We start from the raw sequence: 16620 nt of genomic DNA, 5'->3' as shown, positions 1-16620 counted from the left end.
CACAGAATGACGAAAAGCCGGCGAGCGCCAATATTTAAACGGTGGCCGCCCTCGCCGCGCGGTGACGTAATTCTTGTTTGTTCTTTGACTGGGCGCGCTGCCTTTTTTGCGCGCCGGTTCGATGAGGCGATCGAACTGGGCGCGCGCGGTACTACTTCGGCTCGGCGGAGGAACACCGTCTCCACGAGTTTTGAGATCGCTAAGCAACCGCCTAAATAACGGTATTTGATTAGCGCAGGCGTCTCGCAACTTGCCCTGCTGCGAAACCTGTGGCCAAGGGGCGCCTCTCGCCTAGTTGCCAAAGCACCTGCGTCACTTAGGCAACGTTTGAACGTCTCCAACTCGTATTGTGCTTCGAGCTTTGTACTTTTGATAAGGCTTTAATGTGCAATACATTGTTGTGGTATTATAGAGAAATCTCCTATATGGTGTACGGTAGTCAACACTTTAATTATTATCTGTACAATGTATTGTGTAGCTTTTGCAAAAAAGAACGCAACTAAAGTTTTGGTGCAACAAAACATAATCTATTAGGAAATTTGGTATGTCTGGAAGTCATCCAACCACCACATCGGGTACTTAACATTGAAGTTACATAGTGCATTTTTTTGTTAGAGTGCACGACACTGCCTTATAAAATGTAAATTAGTGATTTACTAATCAGTTCATAATTGGGTATTACATGCCTTCCAATGCACTTGTTGTACACAAGCGTCCAGTAATGATAATCGTAACGGTTGGCAACGCTTCTGCTGTTATTATCGGATTAATTGAACGACCTAATTAAAATAATGTGCACCGATCTGTTAACCAATGGCGCTTCTTTTGCGACTTACAGTTAATGAAAGTGCGCAGTGCGGGAGAGCAATTGTTTTAAAAGGAGTGCAGGCCATTGGCAACAAGTGTCTGCCTGTTTTGATCGATGTGCAGTGCCAGCAGTTGGCCTTTTGGGACCGACCAGCTGCTTTCGCGGTACAAGGTTTCCAAAACGAACAATAAGCTTTCAATTCCCACCAGCTTTGCTGCTAACGCCAAACGCGCAATCCCCGTGTTAAAGTGTAAGCGAGCTCACAAAGGACGAAAAAACCTTTATCACAACAGTACCGTCGTTAATAGTTTGTTATACGACATAAATAAGCCATGGCATGTATATAACACAGCGGGATAACAAATATTTTGATTTTCAATTATAGTAAAATTCCATAACTGCAGAGCTGTAGCACGAAAACTATAGGTTAATTTACAGTAAGCGTAAGATTAGGGCATTTTTATCTGTAAATGGCAACTTTCGAGGTACAATATAAGACCTGATACTGGACTGACAAAACATTTTTGACGGTATGTTGTTGAATCCGAGCAAGCAAGAGGCCTGCTTTCTAACGAGGCCATATCCGCCGGTTGTTTATTCATTTCACTGCCCTCTACCTTACGTCATGTATTTCACCAACGATACAAGGGTCGTATTTGCTTAGTGCGTGTTGTGGAGTGTTGGATTGAAGTATGGTCACATGTTTTCACCCCGGCAAGCATTTAAGGCGACAACCCCGAATTGCCCACTATCAACCAACACACAAATATATATTAATTAAATTGTGCCTTTGAGTTTGCCAAACTTGTGATCAACATTAAATGACTGAGCATAACGACTCACAAGAGAAACATGAGTATGTGTCGCCGTGTCGGTTTTGGATGTGGCTTTACGAATGCTCTAGAAATGAGTCTAGGTCAGTGTTTCTTAACCTTTTTAGTGCTCGTACCCTTTGAGCTTTAATGAAATTTCCCCCTGTCTACAATGGTCGACGGAAGTGAATAACATTTTCATAATACGAATTAAAATCAGTGTATTTATAACTTACGTGTTGAATGTAGGCATTAAAAACAGACTTGTAAGTTCAACAATATTCACAACACACAAACAATCATTCAATTTACTAATGGCTTTTTTGTTGTTGCTATTCGTAAATTACGTATTCTTCACAAATATGCCTAAATAGCGCAAAAAAACGTGAATCTTATCTAGCTTTGCATTGTTTATTGCCCGTTTTAGGAAACAGTTTTAAACCAAAAAGCGCCGTGCGTAATAATACTTATATTAAAGTTTTGGCAACTCAACAAATGCATTTTCCTGATACCTGTTAATATTTTTATGTTTTATATATGAACTGAACTTTAGGGATTTTAAAGCACAAATACAGTTTATGCTAAATTAATCCAGTGAATTGAGTTTTTCGAACTTTGCACCATTCGAAGATTGTCATTGTATCACAATTACTACCTCGCCATCCTGAAAGATTATAAAGTTTAACCCAGTGTATGCCATTTGTGCTTGGTGGGACCAAGCATTTAATGTGCAACTATATTTTTTTATATGGCGCACAACATGTTTGCCACAATTATCTTTACAAAATGACATTATATCGACCAATGTGCGTTTTTGAGTATGTCAAAAATTGAACGTCACTTGTAGACTGATTTTCACCAAATTAACGAAATTTTTTGCGGTTGGGCTTTTCTACTTGAAGTTTTGGACGAATATAGACACCATTTTCGTCGCATATCAGGAGGTTCGACCAAACAGTAAGCTTCTAATTTTTTTGATTTTATGTCGTCACGTTATGACATAAAATTATACACCCTCCCCAAAATTATTTAGGAACCGTCTATCAGACAATCCATCATTTAAACCTGCTAGACGTAGCTTGTTGTTCTAACATCGATTGTTTTTTATCGATGTAAATTGAAGCACGTAAGAGGCGCATCCCAAACCGACACCAGGCCGTCTCAGATGCATTTGTTTCGATCCTGCCCCACTTAAAAACCAGTTCGACGCTCATGCCTCACTGCAAAATTGCCCCCCGGTCGCAAACAAGATTTCGATTTTCTCCGCGCGCCTCTGCATCGCGAATAAATTACGACACATTTCCCTTAAACCTCGAGGGAGCGTGGGGGATTCTGGGCAACGCAAATGGCTCCCCGGTCACGATGACGTAATTAATTTACGGCATTGCCGGGTGCTCGGTGCTGCTCGGATGTAGCTGACGAGAAGCCGGCCGTCTGGATAAAATGATCAATAATTTAGGTCTGTCGGACAATTCTTCTTTTCAGGTGCTTTCCATATGTTACCTGCCCTATATTGCGAAGACAGTTTTACTTGCTATTGTGTATTCTTTCATGTGCCCATGGAATTTTTTTAACATAAGCACCTACAACAGCAGATCGCAATCGATGTTTTATAATAGAATGTTGCCCTTTCTGTTTTAATATATTTTGGGTTGTATAACTGAGTTTTACAAGTAGAAGACGTTGCAGGGTGTAATCGATTAAAACAACATGGATTGATAAAAATATGGATGATTATATAAATTTAGAAATAGGTAGCATTTCGGCACTGGTACCGTTTTATTGGGCCGCACTGTAAACGTGAAAATACTTCAACCGTTAAGTTGGGTGATGCGATTGATGATTAGGTTTTTAGTTTGGATAACGCTTTCAAAATCAAACTTTGAGTAAACTATGGCATTCCAGTGAATTATTTTGGATGTTTACTTTCAAGACCATCACTTGTCGACATCGGCAAAACGCAATTTTAGACCATGCTCAAATTGCAAATAGAAGGTGATTACCATGTCAATGCAGTATCAGAATACAGTACACACACGGTCATAGCTTTTTGATTTGCTTCGGACTCGACCAAGGCCAAAGTAAAAACTAATACGACAAAGTCAACACAAATCGAATCAGAAAATCGTCGAAAGGCATGTTTGCAAACCTCACCTCAGCGACTCATCGTTTTGCGCATAAATGTTTAACGACACGACGCAGCCTGAAGCTTCCGCGTCACCGCAGTGCACTTCGGCAAAACTATTTCCCGTTTGCGCGGATAGAAACAACACAAAGCCGTATCGCGCCGCGGAATCAACACAAAAGTAAGGCGAGCCGCGCCAGACAATAGCCAATAACAAGGCACTGAATGGCCGGCGTTCCGATTCTGTTTGTTATCCGAGTCGCTTACAAGCGTACTCCGGCTAACATGCCCAATCACGCCCACCTTTACCGTTGCCGTCCTCATGACAACTGCTGGTCACGTGATTTGTGAGCCCGTGTTGGCCAATGGCGAGCCTCAGACGTCGAGGTGGCTTGAAATTTAATTCGACCAGTGCCGCCCGGCAATTATTATTACTCGCCGGCGATTCGAAGGTAACGCGACTACAACGCTTGTATTACAGAGGTTTGCGCAACACGAAGGGCGAGAGGCGTCCCTCCGCCAAACAACAAAAGTCGAATTCCTTGATTGCGACCCGTCAGTGACCAAAGCAATATAACTAAATCAAAGAAAAACAAACAAAACTTAATAAACGAAAAGCAACTAAAATTGTAAAAATGTATTGCCTAATCATACTCGGTTTATCGCGCTCTCCGATATAAAAATGTGCCTTTAGGAGAAGTACAGTATAGATTTTCTAGACAAATGCATTTTTGGCCTTTTTGGACTGCCGCAGAGCATCTTAAAAAACACTTTTCATAGAAATTCTGCTCCAGCTTTAAAAACTTTGTTTTATAGAAAAGTTTAGTAGGCGGTAGTCAACGCGTAGGTATAATACAACAAATAATTAAAAAAAATCGTACACAATCGCTATAACAAAATGTCTATCGAAAAGCTGTAGCTTAGAATTATTGCAAACAATATAAGTCTAACTGGAAGGAACAATAATTGAAGTTACGCCAGTTTTACATAATCTTTTTAAAAGCAGTCGGTCTGTTTATGACAAAAGGTTGCTAAAAAGTTTTACAAAACATTGCAAAAAGGAGTTAGGTTTGACTCGTTTTGCGTCTTTGACTCAAGGTTAGTGCCGTTTTACTTCTTAACAGCAAAAGGGTTGACCCAAATCACATGGCAGCCCCATTGGCAAGTTTTTCAGACAGCTATTTAGCGCCACTTAACGGAAAATTTATCCACTTAGTCTTATTTCTAATTCTGTTTGAAATCTATAATAAAACTTGGTACATTTATATTGATGTAAAAAAACTGCAACAGTGCAACATACATTCAATGCGCAAGTGAATTTCTCTCGAAAAGGTTTCCCAATAGACAACTTAGAAGATATCTCGTAAGTTCGTATTTTTGGGAAACGACTATTGGTTTAATGACTAATTTAAAGTTATGTAAATGCCATATTTTACGTTTTTTCAGAATTTGTTTCGGGTCCTATTTCGGTTTGAAGCAAATTTAAAAGTTCCGTTTCATCTCCGGATCGAGCAGTGCTATTTTATTAAACCTGTTTAAAAAGTTCGGGTTAGATATAAATATTTTACACTAATAGATATAGTTCAGGTTAAATCTAAGTTTCATAGACGTAACACATAAAAAAAGGGAGTTACTTATTTTAGTCACTGAACAATAAAAAACGTCGTTTTTGAATGAGAAAACATTTTTGCGCGATCTTAAGCGCTATTGTTGATAACTTTGTGACATTTTTTGTCAGTCAACTGAAGTATTGTTTAATTTGCAGTTTAATTTACAGAAGCTATTTCATGTTAAGGCAGTGATGTCGAATAAATGATGTAAGTACTTAACTGTTGATATTTAGAAGATGATAATCGAGAAATAACATAAGATAAAATAATAAATATCTATTTTTTATGCAAAAGCTAGGTTTTTTGTAATTGTAATCTGGGCTTTGTTTTGAGTCGAAAAGGTTCCAACGGTTCACTTGTTTAAAAGAAAACACAAGTATGATCAATAATCCTAAAGCTGCTTTATCTTATTTTTTTACCTGACAACGTAAAATAAAAACATAAATATTTTTATAATTTAGCGAATTTAATCCGGACCTACAAAGTACTAACGTTTTTAAATTTCAACATGCTTGATTTGTTTGGGTTTGTTTACATTTTTAAATATGACATATTTCTTGTTAATTTAGTTATCCGTGGTTTTGTAAATTTTCACAGCACCATTGTTTGGATTCAAAACCAGCTGCGCAATTTGTTTAACCAACTTCAGTTTAACGGAGTGTCGTTAGTCGTACTTCATAAAAGGGGGCGCGTGCGGTATAACAACAGATCAAGCAGTTAGCAGGGCGCTGGTCTAGAATCCTACCACAGTTCTAAAATCAACGCACAAAATTTGAGTTAGGGTGCGGGTTAGCGTTCGGGTGTGGGTGGGTCAAGTATTATTATATTCTTTGTTTAATAATAATACTTGACCCACCTTAACCCAAACGCTAACCCGCACCCTAACCCAAATGGTGTTTCGTTGTGGTAGGATTCTAGACCAGCGCCGTTAGCAGTGATAACGTTATAGTTTTTGGCTTATGATTTGGTGTATACTTACTACAAAACAAAAGTAACTAATTGATTATGAAGCTTTTTTTATATAAGTAAAACATGATACACATATTAAAGTATAATAAATGTTGTTTTGGAGACTATTCAGGGGTAACACTAATTTGCGGAATGTTGAATGGTCGGAACGTTCACAGTATTATTATTAAATATAATAACACTTGACCCACCTTCACCCTAACCCAAATATTGTGCTTTGGTTTAATAATTGTTTTAAAAGGGTAACACTTAAATTAGTGAGCGTTCCGACCATTCATCATTCCGTAAATTAGTATTACCCCTATTCAGTAAATATCTAGAATCCTTCCACATTTATTTTAACACTAACCAAACAAGTAGTAAAAATACAAGGAAGGCATAAATATGTAAGAGTGAATATAATAATAATACCTGTCCCACCCAAATTTAAATGCTAAATCTCACCCTAACCCAAATGTTGTTATCAATAAACCCCACGAGACGAAAATGTGGAAGAATCCCAGATCAGCGCCTAAATATCTTGTACTCACTTGATTATTGTTTGAAAGAGGCTGTTCACCCAGACACCAAAGTAGTTTAAATCAACATATAATCACTAACGGTATAAGCAAAGAGCAATCCAGTCAAAAAGCATGTACAGAAACGCTAACCCCAACCCAAATCTATAAATAACCACGTATTGGTACAATCGTTTCTTTTTGTTTTGGTCAGGTATGGCTCACCTGTAGCCTGCATCTGTCTAATGAGCAAGAGGAACTTCACCCATTTCGAGAAACTAAGCACTTTAGAAAATTATTTACAGATTGCTGTATGGGTAAAAAGTCCAACCTAGTATGAGATTCAAACATTTTACTTTAACCAGTGTGTTACTGATGTTGTTCTGTCAATTGATCAACTTCCTAAACATTCTACTTAAACCATGTGTACACACAATGTATTTGTCAACTGATGGTAACCACTTTAGAAAGTTTCTATATTTTAAGTAAGGCTGTTATTGATTGACAGTGCAACTTTAAAATTGACTGATTTCAAGTTGTTCTTTAAAGCAATTGGGGTTATTTATTTTAAATTAACCAACCAATTATGATTTCAGGTGTCAATATTTATAGAAACTAATAAAAAAAACTCTTGATTGCAAAATGGATAAACCACAAATCATTGCACACATTGAGAAGTCCATGAACCACACACTTTATGATTGTAAATGGATACCAAGAAGTGCTAAGTTTGTGACGATTGGCAGTCATCCACGTGGCACTGGTGCTTTGCAAGTTTATGAAGTTTCTCATGGTGAGCTGAAGAATGTTACACAAACTGAAACGCCGTCATCACTTAAGTGTGGAACATTTGCTGCATCATCTCTTCAAAATCGCCATCTTGCTACTGGTGATTTCAAAGGGAGATTGGATGTGTGGGATTTGGAAAAAATGAAATCAACTTACAACTGTGATGCACATTCAGAAATTATAAATGCAATTGACGGTGTCGCTGGCCTGGGTATTGGAGAAGGAGCGCCTGAAATTGCCACTGGTTCTCGTGATGGCACCGTCAAGGTTTGGGATGTGAGGCAAAAGGGTTCACCTGTTGCCTGCATGGAACCAGAGGAAGGCGCAGATTGTCGTGATTGCTGGGCTGTTGCTTTTGGCGACTCATACAACTCAGAAGAACGCTCTGTCTGTGCAGGATATGACAACGGAGATGTAAAGATGTTTGATCTGAGAACGATGGGTATAAGGTGGGAGACCAATGTCAAGAACGGCGTCTGCTGTGTAGAGTTTGACCGCAAGGATATTGCTATGAACAAGTTGGTAGTCACAACACTTGAGGGCAAGTTTAAAGTGTTTGACGCTAGAACACAAAATCCCAAAACAGGATTTGCTTCAGTCTCAGAAAACGCCCACAAATCCACAGTTTGGCTTGCCAAGCACCTGCCTCAAAACAGAGATGTATTCATGACAACAGGTGGTTCAGGATCGCTAACCTTATGGAAGTATGAATACCCAGCAAAACGTAAGAAGGTCGAAGAAGGAGTTGAAAGTGGAGTGGCTGGCACCTTGCAACATCTACAGAACTCAACGCTTTCAACCCAGCCAATTTGTGGCCTTGATTGGAGCCCAGATAAGCTAGGCCTGTGCGTTTGTGTTGCATTTGATCAATGTCTCAGAGTTCTAATTGTTACAAAGTTAAATAAATTGTGAAATTTTGCATTAAAACGCTTCTATAAAAAGTCACTTTCAATTTGTTTACAATATATGTTTTCAACCAATTCAGTGGAGCTGCAATGTTGTAAAAAGGGTTGTTCCTAACTTTTCGCTGTGAAATGCTTTTTATTTTCTTAAAATATATTTTTTAGAAATTTGTGCTGATTTTAAGTTGTTATGTGTTATTTATATTCAGCTGTTCGCCTTTTGTCACTATAAATTTAAGTTCAATTAAAGTATAATGATGCTAAATAAAATAAATGTGCGCCGCTAGAGCAACGTACTAGGCTAGGCGGTTCTACTTGTCCAACATTTTTTTATTTAGTGGTCTGGTTATAAACATTTTTTATCGAGAAGTTGGACATTCATCCTAAGCACACAAACTTGGAAATTAGTTCACTTGTAAATAAGCAACAGGCAATTAACATATTGTATTACAACCAGATAATTTTGGGAAGACTTCTTGGCTCCGAAATCACACAACACTAAAATATATAGTTTAATACTTGTTTAGTTGTCAATTGAAACAAAATTTGTAATTGAAATTATTAATTGTCTGTTCACCATTTGGAACCAAATTCTGTGTGGTATTTTACCATAGCCTTGTGGTTTTCAGAACGGAGGTAACTAATTCTGGCATGACGATCTGGAACATTGGAATAAACCTTTAGCCTAAATGGTTACCGGTACATAATTACTTTTCGGTTATTAGTTTGTGCTGATGAATAAGTAAACTTGAACCACGCTCTAGATAAATTCACAAACATCAAAAAATGTATTTTTCAGGCATGCATGGAATAGAAAAAGACACAGACAACCAGATGTAGCAGTTTACACAATTCTATGAAACAACGATTTATTATTACAAACAAAGGATTGATTTTAACAATACTACCTGCAACTTACAATGACGTAGTCCTAGTTCAGGGGTCGGCAACCTACGGCCCGCCGATAAAGTTCTTCCGGCCCACAACCTCCCCACCCCCTTAAGTGACAATATCGTTTTTTTGTCCGAAGCTGCGTGTTTTTTTGATGTAATTGGGTCACGAGTCTTAAGCTAATGCGAAACCAAGATCGATCGAGCGCAAAACACTGTTTTTCGTTTCTTGTTTGGTCGACCGTAAACGCAGGAACCTATAGCTCGCATCAAAAGAAACGAACCTATAGCTCGCATCAAAAGAAACGAAACTATAGCTCGCATCAAAAGAAACGAAACTATAGCTCGCATTGAAAGAAACGAACCTATAGCCCGAATCGAAAGAAACGAACCTATAGCTCGCATTGAAAGAAACGAAACTATTGCTCGCATCAAAAGAAACGAACCTATAGCTCGCATCAAAAGAAACGAACCTATAGCTCGCATCAAAAGAAACGAACCTATAGCTCGCATCAAAAGAAACGAACCTATAGCTCGCATCAAAAGAAACGAACCTATAGCTCGCATTGAAAGAAACGAACCTATAGCTCGCATCAAAAGAAACGAACCTATAGCTCGCATTGAAAGAAACGAACCTATAGCTCGCATCAAAAGAAACGAACCTATAGCTCGCATTGAAAGAAACGAATCTATAGCTCGCATTGAAAGAAACTAACCTATAGCTCGCATCAAAAGAAACAAACCTATAGCTCGTATTGAAAGAAAAGAACCTATAGCTCGCATCAAAAGAAACGAACATATAGCTCGCATCGAAAGAAACGAACCTATAGCTCGCATTGAAAGAAACGAAACTATTGCTCGCATCAAAAGAAACGAACCTATAGCTCGCATCAAAAGAAACGAACCTATAGCTCGCATCAAAAGAAACGAACCTATAGCTCGCATCAAAAGAAACGAACCTATAGCTCGCATCAAAAGAAACGAACCTATAGCTCGCATCAAAAGAAACGAACCTATAGCTCGCATTGAAAGAAACGAACCTATAGCTCGCATCAAAAGAAACGAACCTATAGCTCGCATTGAAAGAAACGAACCTATAGCTCGCATCAAAAGAAACGAACCTATAGCTCGCATTGAAAGAAACGAATCTATAGCTCGCATTGAAAGAAACTAACCTATAGCTCGCATCAAAAGAAACAAACCTATAGCTCGTATTGAAAGAAAAGAACCTATAGCTCGCATCAAAAGAAACGAACATATAGCTCGCATCGAAAGAAACGAACCTATAGCTTGCATCAAACACGACCAACCTATAGCTTGCATTGAACGAAACGAATCTATAGCTCGCATTGAAAGAAACTAACCTATAGCTCGCATCGAAAGAAACGAACCTATAGCTTGCATTGAAAGAAACGAACCTATAGCTCGCATTGAAAGAAACGAAACTATAGCTTGCATCAAAAGAAACGAACCTATAGCTTGCATCAAACACGACCAACCTATAGCTTGCATTGAAAGAAACGAACCTATAGCTCGCATCAAAAGAAACGAACCTATAGCTTGCATCAAAAGAAACGAACCTATAGCTTGCATTGAAAGAAACGAAAATATAGCTCGCATTGAAAGAAACATAACTATTGCTCGCATCAAAAGAAACGAAACTATAGCTCGCATCAAAAGAAACGAACCTATAGCTCGCATTGAAAGAAACGAAAATATAGCTCGCATTGAAAGAAACGAACCTATAGCTCGCATTGAAAGAAACAAAACTATAGCTCGCATCAAACACGACCAACCTATAGCTTGCTTTGAAAGAAACGAATCTATAGCTCGCTTTAGAAGAAACGAACCTATAGCTCGCATTGAAAGAAACTAACCTATAGCTCGCATCAAAAGAAACGAAACTATAGCTTGCTTTGAAAGAAACGAACCTATAGCTCGCATTGAAAGAAACTAACCTATAGCTCGCATCAAAAGAAACGAATCTATAGCTCGCATTGAAAGAAACTAACCTATAGCTTGCATCAAAAGAAACGAACATATAGCTCGCATCGAAAGAAACGAACCTATAGCTTGCATCAAACACGACCAACCTATAGCTTGCATTGAAAGAAACGAATCTATAGCTCGCATCAAAAGAAACAAACCTATAGCTCGCATTGAAAGAAACTAACCTATAGCTCGCATCAAAAGAAACGAACCTATAGCTTGCTTTGAAAGAAACGAACCTATAGCTCGCATTGAAAGAAACTAACCTATAGCTCGCATCAAAAGAAACGAATCTATAGCTCGCATTGAAAGAAACTAACCTATAGCTTGCATCAAAAGAAACGAACATATAGCTCGCATCGAAAGAAACGAACCTATAGCTTGCATCAAACACGACCAACCTATAGCTCGCATCAAAAGAAACAAACCTATAGCTCGCATTGAAAGAAACTAACCTATAGCTCGCATCGAAAGAAACGAACCTATAGCTTACATTAAAAGAAACGAACCTATAGCTTGCATCAAAAGAAACGAATCTATAGCTCGCGTCAAAAGAAACGAACCTATAGCTTGCATCAAAAGAAACGAACCTATAGCTTACATTAAAAGAAACGAACCTATAGCTTGCATCAAAAGAAACGAACCTATAGCTCGCATTGAAAGAAATGAACCTATAGATCGCATCAAAAGAAACGAACCTATAGCTCGCATTGAAAAAAACGAAAATATTGCTCGCATCAAAAGAAACGAACCTATAGCTCGCATTGAAAGAAACGAACCTATAGCTCGCATTGAAAGAAACGAAACTATAGCTTGCATCGAAAGAAACGAATCTATAGCTTACATTAAAAGAAACTAACCTATAGCTCGCATCGAAAGAAACGAACCTACAGCTCGCATTGAAAGAAATGAACCTATAGATCGCATCAAAAGAAACGAACCTATAGCTCGCATTGAAAAAAACGAAACTATTGCTCGCATCAAAAGAAACGAACCTATAGCTCGCATTGAAAGAAACGAACCTATAGCTCGCATTGAAAGAAACGAAACTATAGCTTGCATCGAAAGAAACGAATCTATAGCTTACATTAAAAGAAACTAACCTATAGCTCGCATCGAAAGAAACGAACCTATAGCTTACATTAAAAGAAACGAACCTATAGCTTGCATCAAAAGAAACGAACCTATAGCTCGCATTGAAAGAAATGAACCTATAGATCGCATCAAAAGAAACGAACCTATAGCTCGCATTGAAAAAAACGAAACTATTGCTCGCATCAAAAGAAACGAACCTATAGCTCGCATTGAAAGAAACGAACCTATAGCTCGCATTGAAAGAAACGAAACTATAGCTTGCATCAAAAGAAACGAACCTATAGCTCGCATTGAAAGAAATGAACCTATAGATCGCATCAAAAGAAACGAACCTATAGCTCGCATTGAAAAAAACGAAACTATTGCTCGCATCAAAAGAAACGAACCTATAGCTTGCATCAAAAGAAACGAACCTATAGCTCGCATTGAAAGAAATGAACCTATAGATCGCATCAAAAGAAACGAACCTATAGCTCGCATTGAAAAAAACGAAACTATTGCTCGCATCAAAAGAAACGAACCTATAGCTCGCATTGAAAGAAACGAACCTATAGCTCGCATTGAAAGAAACGAAACTATAGCTCGCATCGAAAGAAACGAAACTATAGCTCGCATTGAAAGAAACGAACCTATAGCTCGCATTATAAGAAACGAACCTATAGCTCGCATTGAAAAAAACGAAACTATTGCTCGCATCAAAAGAAACGAACCTATAGCTTGCATCAAAAGAAACGAACCTATAGCTCGCATTGAAAGAAATGAACCTATAGATCGCATCAAAAGAAACGAACCTATAGCTCGCATTGAAAAAAACGAAACTATTGCTCGCATCAAAAGAAACGAACCTATAGCTCGCATTGAAAGAAACGAACCTATAGCTCGCATTGAAAGAAACGAAACTATAGCTCGCATCAAAAGAAACGAACCTATAGCTCGCATTGAAAGAAACGAAACTATTGCTCGCATCAAAAGAAACGAACCTATAGCTCGCATTGAAAAAAACGAAACTATTGCTCGCATCAAAAGAAACGAACCTATAGCTCGCATTGAAAGAAACGAAACTATAGCTCGCATTGAAAGAAACGAAACTATAGCTCGCATCAAAAGAAACGAATCTATAGCTCGCATTGAAAGAAACTAACCTATAGCTTGCATCAAAAGAAACGAACATATAGCTCGCATCGAAAGAAACGAACCTATAGCTTGCATCAAACACGACCAACCTATAGCTTGCATTGAAAGAAACGAACCTATAGCTCGCATCAAAAGAAACAAACCTATAGCTCGCATTGAAAGAAACTAACCTATAGCTCGCATCGAAAGAAACGAACCTATAGCTTACATTAAAAGAAACGAACCTATAGCTTGCATCAAAAGAAACGAATCTATAGCTCGCGTCAAAAGAAACGAACCTATAGCTTGCATCAAAAGAAACGAACCTATAGCTTACATTAAAAGAAACGAACCTATAGCTTGCATCAAAAGAAACGAACCTATAGCTCGCATTGAAAGAAATGAACCTATAAATCGCATCAAAAGAAACGAACCTATAGCTCGCATTGAAAAAAACAAAATATTGCTCGCATCAAAAGAAACGAACCTATAGCTCGCATTGAAAGAAACGAACCTATAGCTCGCATTGAAAGAAACGAAACTATAGCTTGCATCGAAAGAAACGAATCTATAGCTTACATTAAAAGAAACTAACCTATAGCTCGCATCGAAAGAAACGAACCTATAGCTCGCATTGAAAGAAACGAACCTATAGATCGCATCAAAAGAAACGAACCTATAGCTCGCATTGAAAAAAACGAAACTATTGCTCGCATCAAAAGAAACGAACCTATAGCTCGCATTGAAAGAAACGAACCTATAGCTCGCATTGAAAGAAACGAAACTATAGCTCGCATTGAAAGAAACGAAACTATAGCTCGCATTGAAAGAAACGAACCTATAGCTCGCATTAAAAGAAACGAACCTATAGCTCGCATTAAAAGAAACGAACCTATAGCTCGCATTGAAAGAAACGAACCTATAGCTCGCATTGAAAGAAACGAACCTATAGCTCGCATTGAAAGAAACGAACCTATATAGATCGCTTTAAAAAAACGAACCTATAGCTCGCATTGAAAGAAACGAAACTATTGCTCGCATCAAAAGAAACGAACCTATAGCTCGCATTGAAAGAAACGAAACTATAGCTCGCATCGAAAGAAACGAAACTATAGCTCGCATTGAAAGAAACGAACCTATAGCTCGCATTGAAAGAAACGAACCTATAGCTCGCATTGAAAGAAACGAACCTATAGCTCGCATTGAAAGAAACGAAACTATAGCTCGCATTGAAAGAAACGAACCTATAGCTCACATTAAAAGAAACGAACCTATAGCTCGCATTGAAAGAAACGAACCTATAGCTCGCATTGAAAGAAACGAACCTATAGCTCGCATTGAAAGAAACGAACCTATATAGATCGCTTTAAAAAAACGAACCTATAGCTCGCATTGAAAAAAACGAACCTATTGCTCGCATCAAAAGAAACGAACCTATAGCTCGCATTGAAAGAAACGAACCTATAGCTCGCATTGAAAGAAACGAAACTATAGCTCGCATCGAAAGAAACGAAACTATAGCTCGCATTGAAAGAAACGAACCTATAGCTCGCATTAAAAGAAACGAACCTATAGCTCGCATTGAAAGAAACGAACCTATAGCTCGCATTGAAAGAAACGAACCTATAGCTCGCATTGAAAGAAACGAACCTATATAGATCGCTTTAAAAAAACGAACCTATAGCTCGCATTAAAAAAAACGAAACTATTGCTCGCATCAAAAGAAACGAACCTATAGCTCGCATTGAAAGAAACAAACCTATAGCTCGCATTGAAAGAAACGAAACTATAGCTCGCATCGAAAGAAACGAAACTATAGCTCGCATTGAAAGAAACGAACCTATAGCTCGCATTAAAAGAAACGAACCTATAGCTCGCATTGAAAGAAACGAACCTATAGCTCGCATTGAAAGAAACGAACCTATAGCTCGCATTGAAAGAAACGAACCTATAGCTCGCATTGAAAGAAACGAACCTATAGCTCGCATTAAAAGAAACGAACCTATAGCTCGCATTGAAAGAAACGAACCTATAGCTCGCATTGAAAAAAACGAAACTATTGCTCGCATCAAAAGAAACGAACCTATAGCTCGCATTGAAAGAAACGAACCTATAGCTCGCATTGAAAGAAACGAACCTATAGCTCGCATCGAAAGAAACGAAACTATAGCTCGCATTGAAAGAAACGAACCTATAGCTCGCATTAAAAGAAACGAACCTATAGCTCGCATTGAAAGAAACGAACCTATAGCTCGCATTGAAAGAAACGAACCTATAGCTCGCATTGAAAGAAACGAACCTATAGCTCGCATTGAAAGAAACGAACCTATAGCTCGCATTGAAAGAAACGAACCTATAGCTTGCTTTGAAAGAAACGAACCTATAGCTCGCATTGAAAGAAACTAACCTATAGCTCGCATCAAAAGAAACGAATCTATAGCTCGCATTGAAAGAAACTAACCTATAGCTTGCATCAAAAGAAACGAACATATAGCTCGCATCGAAAGAAACGAACCTATAGCTTGCATCAAACACGACCAACCTATAGCTTGCATTGAAAGAAACGAACCTATAGCTCGCATCAAAAGAAACAAACCTATAGCTCGCATTGAAAGAAACTAACCTATAGCTCGCATCGAAAGAAACGAACCTATAGCTTACATTAAAAGAAACGAACCTATAGCTTGCATTAAAAGAAACGAATCTATAGCTCGCGTCAAAAGAAACGAACCTATAGCTTGCATCAAAAGAAACGAACCTATAGCTCGCATTGAAAGAAACGAACCTATAGCTTGCATCAAAAGAAACGAACCTATAGCTCGCATTGAAAGAAACGAAACTATAGCTTGCATCGAAAGAAACGAACCTATAGCTCGCATTAAAAGAAACGAACCTATAGCTCGCATTGAAAGAAACGAAACTATAGCTTGCATTGAAAGAAACGAACCTATAGCTCGCATTGAAAGAAACGAACCTATATAGATCGCTTTAAAAAAACGAACCTATAGCCCGAATCGAAAC

The 16620-nt window shown here is 38.2% G+C and overlaps 1 protein-coding gene across 1 annotated transcript; it reads left to right on the top strand.

Moving 5' to 3' along the window:
• The first annotated feature begins 7422 nt into the window (after nucleotides 1-7422).
• Nucleotides 7423-8790, top strand: LOC146161053 (dynein axonemal assembly factor 10-like). The gene has a single exon (XM_083384485.1). It carries the CDS (start codon nucleotides 7464-7466, stop codon nucleotides 8520-8522), a length of 1059 nt encoding a protein of 352 aa, XP_083240611.1. The 5' UTR covers nucleotides 7423-7463; the 3' UTR covers nucleotides 8523-8790.
• Nucleotides 8791-16620: the final 7830 nt, after the last annotated feature.

Source organism: Ascidiella aspersa, chromosome 3 (assembly GCF_963924565.1).
Source record: "Ascidiella aspersa chromosome 3, kaAscAspe10.2, whole genome shotgun sequence".
Classification (NCBI taxonomy): Eukaryota; Metazoa; Chordata; class Ascidiacea; order Phlebobranchia; family Ascidiidae; genus Ascidiella; species Ascidiella aspersa.
The sequence above is the reverse complement of the archived record's forward strand: the minus strand, read 5'-3'. Positions and strand labels throughout refer to the sequence as shown.